Source organism: Nasonia vitripennis, chromosome 1, assembly GCF_009193385.2.
Source record: "Nasonia vitripennis strain AsymCx chromosome 1, Nvit_psr_1.1, whole genome shotgun sequence".
NCBI classification, from domain to species: domain Eukaryota; kingdom Metazoa; phylum Arthropoda; class Insecta; order Hymenoptera; family Pteromalidae; genus Nasonia; species Nasonia vitripennis.
Window position 1 is genome coordinate 15,108,278 of NC_045757.1, and position 15,402 is coordinate 15,123,679.

The following is a 15,402-nucleotide window of genomic DNA, read 5'->3' on the forward strand; positions in this document are numbered from 1 at the left end:
GCGCGTTTGCTCAAAAGTACGAAACTTTCGGCTGCTGATGTTAATTGTAACGTAATGTATGTAAAGCCGCGAGAGCGCAATTGCCGCGTGTATGTACACTCCAAAGAAACGCAGACGCAGAAACACACAGGCACACACACACACACACACACACACACACACACACACACAGAAGCATAGAAGTGAGAAAGAGTAAAGCAATGACGGGCGACTCTTGGAGGTCGGCCAAAGTGCCGCCCGTTATATTATGACCATTACGTACGACTTATCCCGCTGGGCGACTTTCCGAGTCTCTCTCTTCTCTCTTCCTCTCCTTCTGTACATGTCTGTGTGTGCCTCCATACGCACGCCTATATCTGTATGATGCGGATATATAGGCATAGCATACGTTTCATTTTCTCTATACTCGGCGGTATTATACACGTATACGGGGAGGGGAATAGTGTTCGACCAACGGGCAATTTATTCGCGGAATAGGAAAGTTAATTGTACGCGCTTTTCGGAGATCAAATATTATTCCTCAAGATGTTTTTCATCTCGAGGCATCGTATAGCGCGCTGCCTTTCTCCAGGCTTTTCTTTACAAGATAGAGCGAGCTTTTTTCGTGCGTTCGCGAGCCTCAGAAAGCGAAAATTAATTACTCGCTCGCCTTTTCAGCAGTCGACGGGCCGACAGCTTGTCTTGAATTTCAATTAAATTTTTCATCGGAATAAATAATTTGCTTTTAATTGATTTTTCCCGCGGATGTTAGCCATGGATGATGAGGAATTCGCGTGGCGCGGTTTTCGAGCTGAATAAACAGAGAACCTTTGGAAAAGAAGTTCGTGCCTGAAAAGCATCGTTGTGCGAATATAAGAACGAGTCAAAAACAAATTAATGAGCATAATTAAGTAAAGCCTCTGTTGTACTTATGCAAGTAGATTCGTTTATTTTTTAACAAAACAATCGTAACAAAGTTCAAAGCGCTTCGATTTCAATTTACAAAAAAAAGCTCAGTTGGACTGTATAAGGATAACATATAAAATGCAGACAACAGCAGAGGATCTCGAACGAGAAGAGGGGGTAAGGTACGAGACAACAAAAAAATAATCAAAGAATCAGCCAATCAAGACCAGAAGCCAACTGCAAGCTCCAAGAGTTGGGACAGGTACACCCTCGTGGCGTTTATTGGCTCGGCGACAGCTCGAGATTACAGCCACTTTTTTGTCCGCTCTCCTGCACACGCACAAACTCCCCTTAGCTGTACAGAGTATCGCCGTTAGCCGCCGTGGAGTGTCGAGATAAACAGCACCGTGTCATTCGGTTGGAGAATGTAGTCGCCCTCACCCTGCGAAGCAAACGCGAGTTGTTTGGGATGGTCAGTGGCAGAGGCACTTTTTTTCATGTGAATGCAGGTTTTTTGAGTCCTGGGATTTTATGATATTACTGCCCAGGGAGAGGTAACTGGTGAGTGTATTGCTGGAGGGGGTTACGAGCTTTGTACTTTTTTTGGGGAAAGGAAGATGGCTTGAATTTTTTCTGGGCTGGTGTTGCGGAATTCACGAGTGGATTATTTATGAAGGCTGCGCTCTAGATTGTATGTTTTTTTTTTTGTAAAAGGAATGTATGGCAAAAATTTAGATTCGACTGATTTCTATTTGAGCATCAAACTAACTAATCTATGTTTGCTTGACCGTTGAATGGAGCTCTGAATATTTTGTTAATGATTTTTATGCTAATGACCTGATGGTCAAAATTTTGCCATTTTAAATAATTATATAGCCATATTATTAGAATGAGATCATCGACTTATTTATTTATTTAGTGATGAATCATTTGAATAAATGATGTTTAAAAAATAAAATGGATACATGATCGTATAATACCCTACTGATTTAATTAGATAAGTGAATTATATCAATGAATGAATTAGAATAAATCGTAAATATTAGATAAATTAACTCACCAATAGTTCCCAATCAGCTTCGTTGACTAGAACAAGAATACCTGGCCTCCTGTTAAAGAAAAAAACATGCTCTGATAAGATATGTATCAATACTTATAGCTATAAAGATTTTGAATCAACAGTGCTAAACAAAACTATAATCGTCACCTATCATTCATGTAACAACCAGTGATGCAATGAGCATAAATTTATCATCCGACAATTTATCCAAGGACAATAGCTATAAATACCAATTGTGATAACAAGGCAATCCAAAAATTGCATTATTTATAGGTAGGTAATCAATCATTTCTTTCAGGTCTCACAACAATAACGCCAAAAACACTACACCAGTTCACCCACTGCCATTAGGTTAACGTGGCTCCATCTCTCAGTTTCGAGAAGAAGCCAAGAAGGTATCAGTCGTGTTTTGATGAGTATCCGAGTTGAACAACACACAACAAAGCAAGCGGCAAGACTACAGTATTGTCTTGTTTTCGCGGTAAGATACCTATGATTAACAAATTTTTACGTTTTTTAACTGTTTTTTTTTTAATATTTCCAACACGAATACATGTAAGTGGCACAGCTGATTTTCAAAAGTAATAATTTTCAATTAGTTGTTCCATTAAATTGAACGAAATTACAACAGATTCTTTACTTTCGGAATCGATAGCTCGTTAACAAAGGCGTGAATAATTTGTAAAAAAATATCTCACACTGTGTTGTCTTGGACGAACAATTCCGGCCTCTCCTTCAGCATATTTTCTTTCATCCACAGAATAAGTTCTCGTAGTGACCCTGTAAAGAGTAAGCGATATAAACACAACGCTATTCCAGGAAGAGCAGATGTCATACCAGTAAAAAGATTCTTAGAGCATCTTACATTGTTTACCGGCTGGTAAGTTGATACTATGTTTCTTTACGTTTCCGAACAGCAGTTCCGCGCCGCCTCTGTAATTTTACCAACAAAATCGTCACTCCATACCGTTAGTTGTCAATTTCGAATGAAACACGCATGTGAGAGCATAACGAAAAATGAACAGTTTCGAAAAAAAGTAAGGTTAGAAACCCGCGCGAGTCGGCTCACCCAAACTCCACTGTCAGTGATAATCCATCCTCTTTTCCGGCCATGTCCTCCTCGGCCCTCTTCGATCCACTCCGTGCAAACGTTCTACGAGCTCCTCTCGACAAAAGAAGAACGATTCTTTTTCAACCCGCACACCGCCCAGCAACTCGGCGCAGTGATAACCTCCCGCGATAAATAGCTTCGTATAAAACCGCGCGATTCGCGGTCCGCGGCGTTTCTCTCGTTCCGCATAACAACAACGTGCGCGAAACGGCGGACTGGGGCCTGTCTACAAATCTACAATGCGTCCCGTTCCCTGGTTCTGTGAGTTCCGTTGCGTTGTGCCGTGTGTTCTTGTTCTGCACAGAACAGAAACGTTGTTTCCAATCTATTGTTATAGCCCATGTCCGTACTATTTCATTTTCATTTCAAAATTTTGTAAACAAAAAGGCAGCTGAAAATAGTGAAAATAAATCGAAAAGAACTCTTCATGGCCATTTAAAGCAAATTAAGCAAATAAAGCATAGCCTGCAAATGTGGCTTCACGCCCGCACCACCTTCGAATCTTTTAGTCTCTTATCATCTTGTGAAAAATCGTTAAATCTATCAACAAGCCTAATACATTTAGTACAGCAATTGATTTTTTTTCGCATTTTGAAATGAATTAGTACGAACATGAAATGCAACAATAGATTGGAAACGACCTTTCCGTTCTGTGCAGAACAAGAACACACGGCACGGCACAACGCAACGAAACTCACAGAACAAGGGAACGGAATGCATTGTAGATATAGATTATAGGCTGCTGCCGCCTGCGGCGGCGACGCAGCGCGAGGCACACATTCCGCGGAGAAGGCGACTCGATTTTCCAAGCAGCAGCAGTGCGCGCCCCTTTTCTCCGGCCTTCGCGGAAAACCCGACCCGGTTTACGTCCTTGAAGCATACACGAGTCGGGTTTTTGCAACGACGACTTGGAGTGCAGAGAACGGATACCGAGCTGGTGCATTCGCGCAGCGGCCAATTATATCAGAGCGGCGCGGCGTGAGAGGCCATTGATCCGCGCGGAAGTCCAGCCTCGAAAACGCCGGCGAGGTGTCCGACATCCATCAGCGCGCATCAGGTATATAGATAATACTCGGCGGCGTGCGCTCTTGTCAGAGCTCGAGCCGCTGACAGGGCGGTTTCATTCCCAAAAAAAGTGTCGTCACTTTGTCGTTCACGAGCGTGTATGTACATAAGGACGACTGGTGCTCTTGGCGAAGGCGCTTATCCTATAGTTTCCGGGTGGCCGCCCGTTAATGGCGGGGAGTCGAAACGGCTGTCTTCGTCGTCGTCGAGTTTGACCAAGAGGCAGTTACACTCGAGCCGCGTTTTCCAGAACCGGCAACCATGTCAGAGTCGGCAGAGCCGGCAGAGGTGGAGGAACAGCAGCAGGAGGTGGAGAAGGAGCAGCCGGAGGAACGGCAAGTGGCCGAGAAGGCCAACGAATCCGACGGTATCCAGGTTGTAGATGACGTCGAGGAGACGCACGATGTGGAGGAGACGGCGCAGCAGCAGAGGGATGATAGTGAAATGGAGCAGGAGCAGGTGAGAGAGGCAGACCAGGACACAGCTATAGAGGTCAACAAGGAATTCGAGAGAAACGAGAGCAATGACCAAAAACTGGAGCTGCAGCAGGAGGATGAGCAGATTAACGAGAAAGAGATGGAAAAACCTCTGGTTTGTGTACTTTTTGTATGCGCTAAACAAAAGAATTTCAAAATGTTGGACTGTTACAGTGTACTTTTAATTTTTGTAATAGCTAGATTGATTGGTGTATAGAAATAAAAAATAGTGTGATGATAGATGATGCATTTACATGTGCAAATCAAAAATTTTAGTTAAGGGAAGGTGGGAGCTATAGCTTCGCAAATCTGCCACGGGGTATTTAGTATTTCAAATGCCAAAAAATACTAAAAGCCGTATTGACATTTTCTTTCGGTAGAATGATGATTCACTTATCTCAAACGGCGCTCTGCTGATTATATTGATGAAATTATAAATTTAAAAAAATTAATAAGTCCGATTGGTATTTTTTTTCGGTAGAATGATTCACTAAACTCAACACCATTGCGAGCTTTATTCAAAAAGTTATATGGAACAGAAAAACAGTCTTTTCAGCTCCCACATCCCTTTAACTGTATTGTCAAACTATCATAGAAAGAGCTTATCTAATTGTCTAAAAAAGGAGCTTGTCTAATAAAACAATATATTTAATTGGTTTTTTATAATTTCTTTTATTCAGGAAGAATCTCAGAATGACATGCCACTACTTATTGGAAACCTGTCGCAGGGAGCTATAGAGGATGAAGAAATGCCCTCTATGGTGACAATTTCCAGTCTCTCTAGAATAGATGAATCGGAAACAAACATAAGACAAGAAGAAGAAAAGAAGTTTGTTGATGTAGAAGGAAGCAGCAACAAGTCTAGTCCAAAAAAACAAGAAGACAATGATGATAGTGACAGTGTATGCGTTATAGATGATGACACAAATGATGAAGATGAGGGGGAAGATGGCAGAGGCTCTTCTTATGATGACGAAGATGGAAGTTCCTCTTACCCTGATGACGACAGTGAAGAAAATGAAAGAATGCATCATGCTGGTAACTACTGTAAGTTGAATCATTTGATTCTCATAAAAACCACTATACTTGACTATTTTTACTTCATTTAAATAACTATTTAATCTTTTTTGGGTACTTTTTTTAAAAGTTTCAAATTTATTATTGTTAATAGACAGGAGAGGTTCCAGAGGTGGTAAGAGAATGGAAGATGATGATGAAAATGAAGAGGATGAGGAGGAGGACGACGAGGATGACGAAGATGAAGAGGATGATCCAGAAAGTCCACGTATGATCGCCATGAATGACTATTCTGATCCTGATGGTTTTGAATGTGGTTCAGATGATTTAGTACATAGGCATAGCAATGGTTTTACTAGACATCAACAGGAGCGTAGTAACTCTCTTCAAGATCTAAGTCTCATAAATTGTGAACGTCCTCAACGTAGATCTATGAATCCATTCAGTCAGAAAGCAATATTTCAGAGGAATCAGGAACGTCGACCATCTACACAGGGTAAATTTGCTCATGTCGAAAGTAAAGTAAAACAATACATACAGAACATGTCTGAGCAAAGGAGAATATCTGGTGAAATACGTAAGAAATCTAAAGAAGAAGCAAGGCATAAACAACAGGAAATGGCTGGTAAATACTCTTTGTTCAAAATAATAATAATAATAATATAGTCAGAATGTAAAAAAATTAAAAAATTAATTCAATTATTTCTTTTTTTTTAGAAATACAAATTTGTAGAAATGAGGACGTCGTTTTAACGTGTAGGACAATGAAGGATTACACTGAAAAGACCTTAAAAGAAGCAGTCGAATGTTATGAAAAGAACTCAGAGTATTTTGTACCAAATTCAATGGGTAATGGTGATACAAGTATACAGGAGCAAATGGATGTAGATCAAGTGGACGTTGAAACGCACAAGAGCGAAGAAAAACTTGACAAAATTAATGGTGCTCCATTAACTGAAAATCAAAATAATTTCATTCCAGAGAGAAAAGGGATACATAGACGCGAAGAGTACACTCCAAAAACGATATCGAATGGAGAAGATGCAGGAAATATTGTATGTGATCTGCGCACTCTGAGTTATGAAGAGTACATGAAGGGGTCGGACAAGGAAATCAACGAAGAAGTTATTCACGAGGAGAGTGTTTCTCAAGAGATACAAGAAATATCCGAAAACTGTAACAATAAAACAGAGTCGGGTTGCGGATTTCAAATAGAAAGCGTCGTGAGTAATTATCGCAGTACAGAGGCAGAAGATGATGAAATGTACAACAGGAAAACACCTGTTATGATGGTGGATAAATCCACGGCAACCGTATATCAAGAGGACCCTGTGATAAACCAACTGAGGTCAGAACTTCATCAGCGAAATATGCAATTCGATAACTTACGCGACGCTTATCAAAAAACGATGTCAGAAAACTTGGGTATGAAAATGGAGTTGGAAAATTTAAGGAAGATGGTTGCACAATACCAGCAGCGAAAATCTCCTCTTGAAACGAAAGTAATAGCTATTCAAACTGAGGCTCCTACAGAAGCTCCAAGCATGCCTATGATTGATGACGATAACACCGAGCCACAAGTCAATCCACGATTAACGACTACCAGCTTAATGTCAGCAGTCAGCTCTCAATGGTCTGATAGTACAGGAAGTGCTGCAATTTCTATGGAACCTCCACCCAATGTTACAACTGCTCTAAACTCAGATGAGAGTGCGAACCAGCAACCTAAAACGCCAAAAGTGAGAAATCCGTTGTCAAGAGCGTTTATGACTTCGCAAAGAATATTGCAGACTCTCTCGAGTATAACTCATGGCAAGTCAAAATCGGACAAAGTCAATCGCAAACGTTCCAGGACACCTGCGCATGAAAATCCCAATGAAGCTGGTACCTCTGCACAGAACGATAATGCAGAATCTGTAGACGCTGGGCCGCCCAATTCGAAGAAGCGAAAGGCAGAGGACAGCGAGGAACATTCGAGCACTGCCCAACCGTTCAAAATTCCTCACACGGATAAGACTAGGAAGACGTCGGAGGCCTCAGAACCGCCAGTTATCGATCTTGAAGACAGCAATGTAAATGCTGATGATGAAGATATAAACGGAGACGAAGATGTTTACGTAAAAAACTTTGACGACGACGTAAAGGTGTTTGTATACCCAGAAAGTGAAGCGGGGAAAGAGCATAGTTTTTTAATTCAAGCTAAAGAAGTTACGAGCAATCCTAAACCAGGCGTTCGAGAATGCGGTCCATATCTACTGGGTAACGTAGAAGTCTACATGACTGAGATGAACGGTACTATAAACATCTGGGGAAAGGAATTGAGCCAAGCATCTACGAGTCAAAATAACGAGGAATTAAATGCCTCGATTAGATCAAAAGATCCGAGACCAGGCTTCCGCTGGCAGAGCACGCCGCGGATCTTCAACAATCAAAGTTCTTTATCCACGAGTAAGAAATCTAAAGTTCTGCCAAGATTCACGCACCACCATCAGCAACATTCTTGCGATGTGAACAATACCGTCGCAGATTGTGACAGTTGCAACGGCCACAATCACCGTCTTTCTTGGCCATCGTGTAACCACAGTGCACACGAGAATCAACACACCTGTTGCCCCCCTACGGTGAGAGTCGAAGAAGCGCCTTGTGGATGCGTTCACAAGGAAGAGCGACGAAGCAACTGCTGTGGTGTTCCAACATTTGACGATGGCCGAAGGTTTTCCATGCCCAACGTCTATCATCAAAGTAAGTCTCCGTGTTGCTACAATAGCCATCACAGCCACTGTAGGAACTTTCCACAAGCCGAGACGCACAGGCACCAGCCGTTCGTTCGCCGGCACTCCTTCAATCCTACCGACGAAGATGAGGAAGAATCCGCTGAGGAGGAAAACCCGCATCTTTCCCCAAACTTTGGCCATTCCGCTAACGAAAACTCTCCGCATTCCTGCAGTAACAAGCTAGTCCCACCAGGTTCATGCACGAAGAAGGGCAATGGTGATGATTTCTCTGAACCCGCCTCTTGTCAAAACGATAACGATCCTTTAATTTCTCAAAAACAAACATCTGAAACGTTAGAGGTATGTATACATTTTTTTAATGAAGAAATTGTTAAAAGGTGAGTTCCATAATCAAACTTATTTCAATTGCAGGGACGAAAACGAAAGCTAAGTGGAAGAAGAGTGAGAGGACTTTTGCTGGATTTACTCAAAGGTTGTGGCGACTGTCGAACTTCCAATCCTATTAACAAATCGGCTTTACGCCACAATGCTTCGGTATATCAACCAAGCACGTCCACGCAACAGAGAGCATGTTCCCCCCATCAACAATCTTGTTCGCCCCGTGCTAATGAAAAGTAAGTATGTCAAAAAATTATTGAATTAATTTTGTTTTTAAATAAACGCAATTTTTCAGATGTTTATCGTGTCGTCAAAGGAACGACAAGACTAGTGAGATAGAGGCTCAGCTAGAGTTCTTCCGCGAAGAAATGGATAAGCTACGCAGTCGTTCGGATGCGCTACGTGATATGCTCGACACACTACGTAACGAGGAAATTATAAACTGATATGGCTATACCTTCTAACGTTCTTTGTAAATAGTTGGCAAAAGAGGTACTTTTTTTATTTTCTCCGGCAATCCAGCATTGATTGCATGAATTTGTTCCTTTTTCACTCTTACTATGATGTGTAACAAAATATAAATATACGGCCAATTAAAAGTATAAAGAAACAAAATGCTAGCGAATACTGCTTTACAAAAGCTGCGATGACATACATTTTTAAGTATCTGATATATATGTAATAAAAGAGATAAATTATACATCTACTTCGTTATTTATTGTAAGGGAGAAGACATTTATCTTTTTTTGCCATAAATATTTGTACGGAGTCTCTCGAAGACAAAAAGAACAATTAGATTTTGAATTACAGTTCAGCCTTCAGTGATTACAGTCGCATGAGTCGTAGCCTTGACCCCCAGTGAGCGATTCCGTTTGAGGAACTAGCGTCGTGGATTCTCCTGGAACTTGATTGCCAAAAACGTTGCTGTAAGATACTTTTAAGTATTCCACGTGCCCTTGCAAGGATTTGATTCTTCCTTGGGCCTGTTGCAAAGCTTCGCTCAAATTTCCGATTTGGCCTTGCATTTTTTGCCTTATCTGTTACAAAAATAAATTAATGATTTTTTTTCCACTTGTATAATATAATTATATTTTTACAACAAAAAACATGCTGTAAGATCAACTTACTTCGTCTCTTTCTTTTTGTGCGGTTTTTGCTGCAGCTCGACATTGGGCTAATTGTATCTCAAAGTCGCTAATTTGCGCCTGCATGCTTCGCTTAATGGCCTCACATCTCTCTTTCGTTCTCGACACTTGTCTTGCCGAGTCTTCTCGCACCTTAAACCCAATTCCAATTAATGAATTTCGTTAATTCAAATCATTTTTGCGGTAATAACTAACTTTACCTGTTCGAGCATAGCAGTAAGCTGTGTCACTTCGTGTTGTTTTTCGTCGATACGCTTCTGCATCACTGCTTGCTGCTCCTCAAATCGAGCAATGGCATTTTTTAGGCGCTCGTTTTCATTCCTCAGTTCACCATTCTTTTTCTCTAGATCTTCTATTCTGCTTCCGCCGTCGTTTTTCTCATCCTTAGACATAAGAATATATATATATATATATATATATATATATATATATATATATATATATATATATATATATATATATATATATATATATATATATATATATATATATATATATATATATATATATACACACACACGCACGCACACACACACACACACACACACACACACACATACATTGAAAGCATCTATAACATGATAAAATTTACGATAAAGAGCAGCCATACTTGTAGATTTTGAATCTCCCGCTGTAGGTCGTTTATCTGATTCTGCATGGAGTCGATCTTATCCTTGGCCGCCAAAAGCTCTCGCGATAAGTCTTCGCAGTTATGTTCGGCTAACATTCGTTGTTGCTGCGTCTCTTGCAGTTTCATCTGTGTTTGCTTTAAAATATCCGGAAGCGGAGCTATTTCCGCTAATTTCTCTTGAAATTGATTCTAAACAACGCGAATTGTTATAAATACTTTTTAATTTTATTATTATTTCTTTATTATTATACTTTGTACTAAATTACCTTAACTCTGCCGATTTCCAGCGCAACATTTTCGTTCATCCTAGCATTGTCCATCTCCATAAGGTCCAACTGCCGCCGTTGCTCTTCCACCTGTTGCTGCGCCTGTATGTATGCACACCGAGATTTTAAAAATATATAATCAGATTCGTTCGACGAACAGCTTTTGCAAAAGTATCAACTGTCACCTGCAGGTATTTATTTCTGTAGTCGTCGAGTTGAGCAGCCTGATCCCGAATCATCGTGCGCAATTCCTCGAGTTCATCCTGGGCCTCACGGAAACGTTGTCTCGCCACTAGCAACGCTTGCTCCTGTTCAATCAACTGCTCTTTCGTACCTTTTACCAGAACCATGAACGAAAGGTTTATCATTACGTGCGATAAATGCATATTTACAAGGCACTGTAGCAAATCATTAACTATTTTCAGCTCTTTCTATGAATTTAATGACAAACGCATTTTAAGTGCTGCTGCGATTTTAAGCGAATCGCCACCTAAGACTATGTACTTCAGTTCTATAATCAATTTTGAGTGTTTTGTTATGAACGATCGATGCGACAACCGTCGAAGTTCGCAGTACCTCTGTAAGCAACTGTATGATGGAAAATTGCAAACCTACCGAGCAACTCGTTGCGCTCAGCCTCGATGGCACGCGAGCGTTCTTGGGCGTCGATCAGCTTAATTTCCATGCGCTCTCGCTCTTCCCTGGCCTCGCGAGCCTCTCGTTTCAAAGCTTCGGCATCCGCGCGCTGCCGCGATACTTCGCACAGCTTATCTTTATAGTCGTCTTGAAGACGGGCATATTGCTCGCGCAGATCGCGTAACTGTTGGGCCGCGCAAGCGTTCGCCTCCTGTTGATTGTGAATATCAAAGATGCTTGATAGGTTGCGAAAGTTTTTTGTTGCCCGACCCGAAACTTCATTTCAATTAACTTGTATTTTTTTCATATGAAAATGGAGTGGACTGAGTGATTCTTACCGGCGTGACATCGCAGGGCGAGCAAGAAAGAAATTCTTGTTTATTCTGCAAAGCAAAGGAGTGTTTGCTTCAAGAAAAATTAAAGTCATCGGAAAAATTAAGGAATGACGAACCTTGGGAGGTAGATTTAACGATTTCGGCGGCTCAGGACAGCATACACAAGTGGCGCATGGATTGGCACACTCAAGGAGCTTACGCTGCTGCTCAAGCTGCTGCCTCTCGTGTTGCACGTTCATGAGGTCTGCTTGAAGTGTTCTCACCTCGTTTTCGACGCATGACAGTTGCTCTACCTATTTAAAATGTTGCTATGTGAATTATGCTTATGAAAGAGCCGATAAACTTTTGTTATTTATAAACGTATAAAAGGCGTTATAAGAAACGAGATAGAATAATCGCACCAAATACTTGGTATTATTTCCATAGGCAGCGAGCCGCTCGTCGATCTCGGCCGGGCAAACGGCACCTCCTCGCGCAGGTCCTTGACTTATCATCGCTGGGGACTTTGCACAGCCATTATTACTGGAGATACCGTTTCGGTAACTATTGTGAGCCTGCATCTCTTGACGATTTTGTTGATAGTGCGTAAATCCGTCGTCTCCTCGTGAAGCACCACCTGCTAGACGTGGCGAGTTGTAAGCTCGAGGATCTCGGCGCGAGATCGGGCTGTCTGAGAACAATAAGTTGTAAGATTTTCATTTATTTTTTGTTAATACTTCTTCGTGATTTATCGTAATCGTTATCTAAAGGAAGCCAAAGACGCTAACGATTTCTACACGCGTTCGACGCTTCGACGGGTGGCTGAGCAGTTTGCTCCCTGCTTTGTTCTCTCGCGCTGCACTTGCAAGACAGATCGAGTACTGCCGTTGGTGGTTGAGGTGAAATTCTGGGCGATCGGCACCTGCTCTCTGATTTCGGCGACAATCGCGGCGACGGTACCGAACAGGGTGAGCTGCAGCTCTGCTGCTGCTGTTGCTGCTGCTGCTGCAGACAGACGAGCTTGCGGTTGAGCTCGCAGTTTTCCTTTACCACAAAGCGCATCTCGTCCTGCAAGCCGCGGACCTTGCGCTCCAGGCACTCGACCGCATTGTCCTTCTCGAGGAGCTCGCGCTCCAATGCGTATCTGTATTACGGATTTGGTAGTAGAAATTATGGAGAATGTTGAAGGTATTGCGGTGGTTTGGTTAGAGCGACGCGTCAGCAGAGTGAACGTATGTTCAGACTCGTATAGCGCTCAGCTGTTATTGTTTCGAATGGGTTATACCGCGTGTTGAATGTAACATTTTCGTTGAAGAGTGTCTAAGAACTCACTTGCCGCCTTCTAGCTCAGCGTTTTCTTTAGCAAGTTTGTCCTGCAAGCACAACGATTCCGAGAGTCTTCCCGTCAGTTTCTCGATGCATTTGTTGCCTCGGCTCCTCGGCCTACTATCAGGAACTACTATTTTTGGTATGTTGTCTTCTGTGTTTCCGCAAACTATGACTCGCGGTAATCTTTTGGCGCATTTTTACAAAGATTATACAGTGATCAATACTTCAATGACGATAAAATTAAAAGAAAAGGGTATTACTTGTCCTCTGGGTACTCTATCTGAGGAAAGGCGAACCTTTCGCACTCTTTTATTCCTTCTACAAGATTTTCGCATGATTTTTCCTTCTCATCCTCCGTACCCTAAGAGCAAGCCATCGTATAGCGAATACTATCATTTCCGCACAAGTTTAGCTTCACTAGATTAAATTACCCTTGTGTGCGGATACGGTAGAAGCTCGAACATCTTTGCGAATGTGGGGGTCGACGGGTCGACGAGACCGATGATCCGTTGCAGTTTACGTGTGATGTCATTTAGTTCGCCAACTTTGCGCATCACCTCCGTTTGCTTGTCTCTCAGGATAATCGTATCCTCTTCCGAAAGCTCATCTTTCTTCGATGAAAAGAAAATAACGCCGATGTCGCATCAGTTGGTTTAAAATCGAATCAGTCGATAGCTAGCTAGCGTTTACTAACGTTCGTCAGTTCGTTTATGGAAGCCTTTAACTCTTGTATTTCCGCGCGAACGATTTTCGCTCTCTCGTCAGCTTTGAACATTTGTTGCATTACAGCCGATTCCGTGACAGGTACCGAGCTCATTATCGATTCCCGATTTTGGCCAGGTCCGACAGGAATCCCTTTATTTTTATCAATGAAGTTTCTTCGTGCTCAACAATGCATTATTGCTAATTCTCAACCGAAAGCGTTGAATAAATTAGAGTGAGAATACGTATTTTTACAGAGCGAATGTGTAAAACACAAATAAGTCGACCATCACAGGTGTTTACGAACCTTCGCCCAAACCTGGAGGCAACTGATACTCGGGTGCGTAAATCGACGACTTATCTCCTCTCGCGGATAGATCCTTCGCCGTTGCAGTCTCTTCAGATTTCTCAGTCGCCAGCGTTTTGCCGTCATCGGCCACATCTCGCGCCTCAGCGGTTTGGGCTTCGTCGCCCTGGTTTTCAGCTTCTTTTGCGGGCTCGTCGGAAACTTGAACTTGCTCTGCTTCTTCGACTATCTCTTGAGGTTCGTTTTCCTGTTCGCCCTCGGCTGCTACGGGAGCGTCTTCCTTTTCGTCAGCCATTCTACTGTATAATGCGTAAAGAATTTTGAACCATTTACATGACTTTATTTTTATCGTTATTTTTATTTTATGTTTACCTCGAAAGATCGTCGATTTCTGACAAGATAGGGATATCCTCGATCTTCTCGAAACTTTGATATTTTCGATTTATTTCTTCATTTAACGACCCTTCTACGTCGCTTTCCTACAAGAAACACAGGTGGTTTTTATAATTACCTGCAGAGGCACCTTAGCAGAGCCTTCGCTTAGCCACCAACCTGCAGTACGATACTTTCTTCCAAGAAAACCGGCTGTAATTTATCGATAAAATCTTCGGGCTTCCCAGACCGAAACTCCGAATCCGAATCTTCCGACTTCTCCTCCACGGGCGGATGGCAGAATTGAAAATCCTCGATACACAACTCAATAGGCTTGTGCAAATTGAACAGGGATTCCAGCGACTTGGGGACTTCCCTCCTGCTAATCGGGCTCTTCCTCCGAACGGCTACGTCCGGGTTTTTCGCGTGTACTTGATGTCTCCTGTTGCGCGGGGACGAGCCGCTTTTGCTCCAACACCTCGAGTTTGAATCCAGGGATCGAACGCGCGACAGGGGGTTCTGAACGTCCCGCAACGAGCGTATTTGACTTAACGGACAAGGCTTCCGCTTCTGCGTGAGAAAAGTTACGAGGATTCGTTGAAGAGATCGTGGTGATTTTCGAGGGGATTAAGGATGGGTGCAAATATAGTGTACCTTCATGTTTTTACCTTCGAAACGATGACGCGTCGGTTTTGTAGCTCCTCTTCCGCAAACGCGCCTCGGTTCCGAATCGCGTCGGACAATTTTCGTCTCCTTACAATGTATTCTGGAATTTAGTTCGGAAACGCTGTATTTTGTGAAATGAGCATGGAAGATATTGATAAGGAGTTTCACGTCGAATTTACCCGAAAGTTTTAGTGTGTCCCAAAAGGTAAAAACATGTTGTGATGTACCGAGACAAACACAACAGTCTGAAGGATTTTGAATTTGGCCATCGATTGTTTTTCACTTTATGGAACGAATCGAATATATG

The 15,402-nt window shown here is 42.2% G+C and overlaps 3 protein-coding genes across 6 annotated transcripts; 1 reads left to right on the top strand and 2 right to left on the bottom strand.

Moving 5' to 3' along the window:
• Positions 1-902: 902 nt before the first annotated feature.
• On the bottom strand, positions 903-3,277 carry LOC100119459 (ubiquitin-related modifier 1). Its single transcript, XM_001603183.5, has 5 exons — positions 3,015-3,277; positions 2,811-2,878; positions 2,644-2,725; positions 1,946-1,994; positions 903-1,327 (listed from the first exon to the last, which is right to left on the bottom strand). Exons 1-5 carry the CDS (start codon positions 3,056-3,058, stop codon positions 1,259-1,261), a joined length of 312 nt encoding a protein of 103 aa, XP_001603233.1. The 5' UTR covers positions 3,059-3,277; the 3' UTR covers positions 903-1,258.
• Positions 2,323-9,427, top strand: LOC100680487. 4 transcript variants are annotated; one of them, XM_016990270.2, is made up of 8 exons: positions 2,323-2,426; positions 2,706-2,825; positions 4,372-4,712; positions 5,278-5,644; positions 5,769-6,239; positions 6,332-8,688; positions 8,761-8,963; positions 9,023-9,427. In XM_016990270.2, exons 3-8 carry the CDS (start codon positions 4,383-4,385, stop codon positions 9,171-9,173), a joined length of 3,879 nt encoding a protein of 1,292 aa, XP_016845759.1. In that variant the 5' UTR covers positions 2,323-2,426; positions 2,706-2,825; positions 4,372-4,382; the 3' UTR covers positions 9,174-9,427. The 4 variants fall into 4 exon arrangements, with proteins under 4 accessions (XP_016845759.1, XP_031787529.1, XP_016845758.1 ...); XM_031931669.1 differs by lacking the exon at positions 2,323-2,426 and having other exon boundaries at positions 2,624-2,825; XM_016990269.3 differs by lacking the exons at positions 2,323-2,426; positions 2,706-2,825 and adding an exon at positions 3,718-4,113.
• A 58-nt stretch (positions 9,428-9,485) lies between these two features.
• On the bottom strand, positions 9,486-15,370 carry LOC100679763 (centrosome-associated protein CEP250). The gene is made up of 20 exons (XM_031931676.2): positions 15,275-15,370; positions 15,098-15,195; positions 14,610-14,999; positions 14,430-14,536; positions 14,058-14,356; positions 13,743-13,903; positions 13,480-13,659; positions 13,309-13,409; positions 13,052-13,231; positions 12,508-12,863; positions 12,142-12,410; positions 11,857-12,033; positions 11,744-11,788; positions 11,385-11,616; positions 10,955-11,103; positions 10,770-10,871; positions 10,483-10,692; positions 10,073-10,255; positions 9,855-10,004; positions 9,486-9,764 (listed from the first exon to the last, which is right to left on the bottom strand). The coding sequence occupies exons 5-20, from the start codon at positions 14,350-14,352 to the stop codon at positions 9,546-9,548; spliced, it is 3,009 nt and encodes a 1,002-aa protein (XP_031787536.1). The 5' UTR covers positions 14,353-14,356; positions 14,430-14,536; positions 14,610-14,999; positions 15,098-15,195; positions 15,275-15,370; the 3' UTR covers positions 9,486-9,545.
• Between the last annotated feature and the right edge of the window lie 32 nt (positions 15,371-15,402).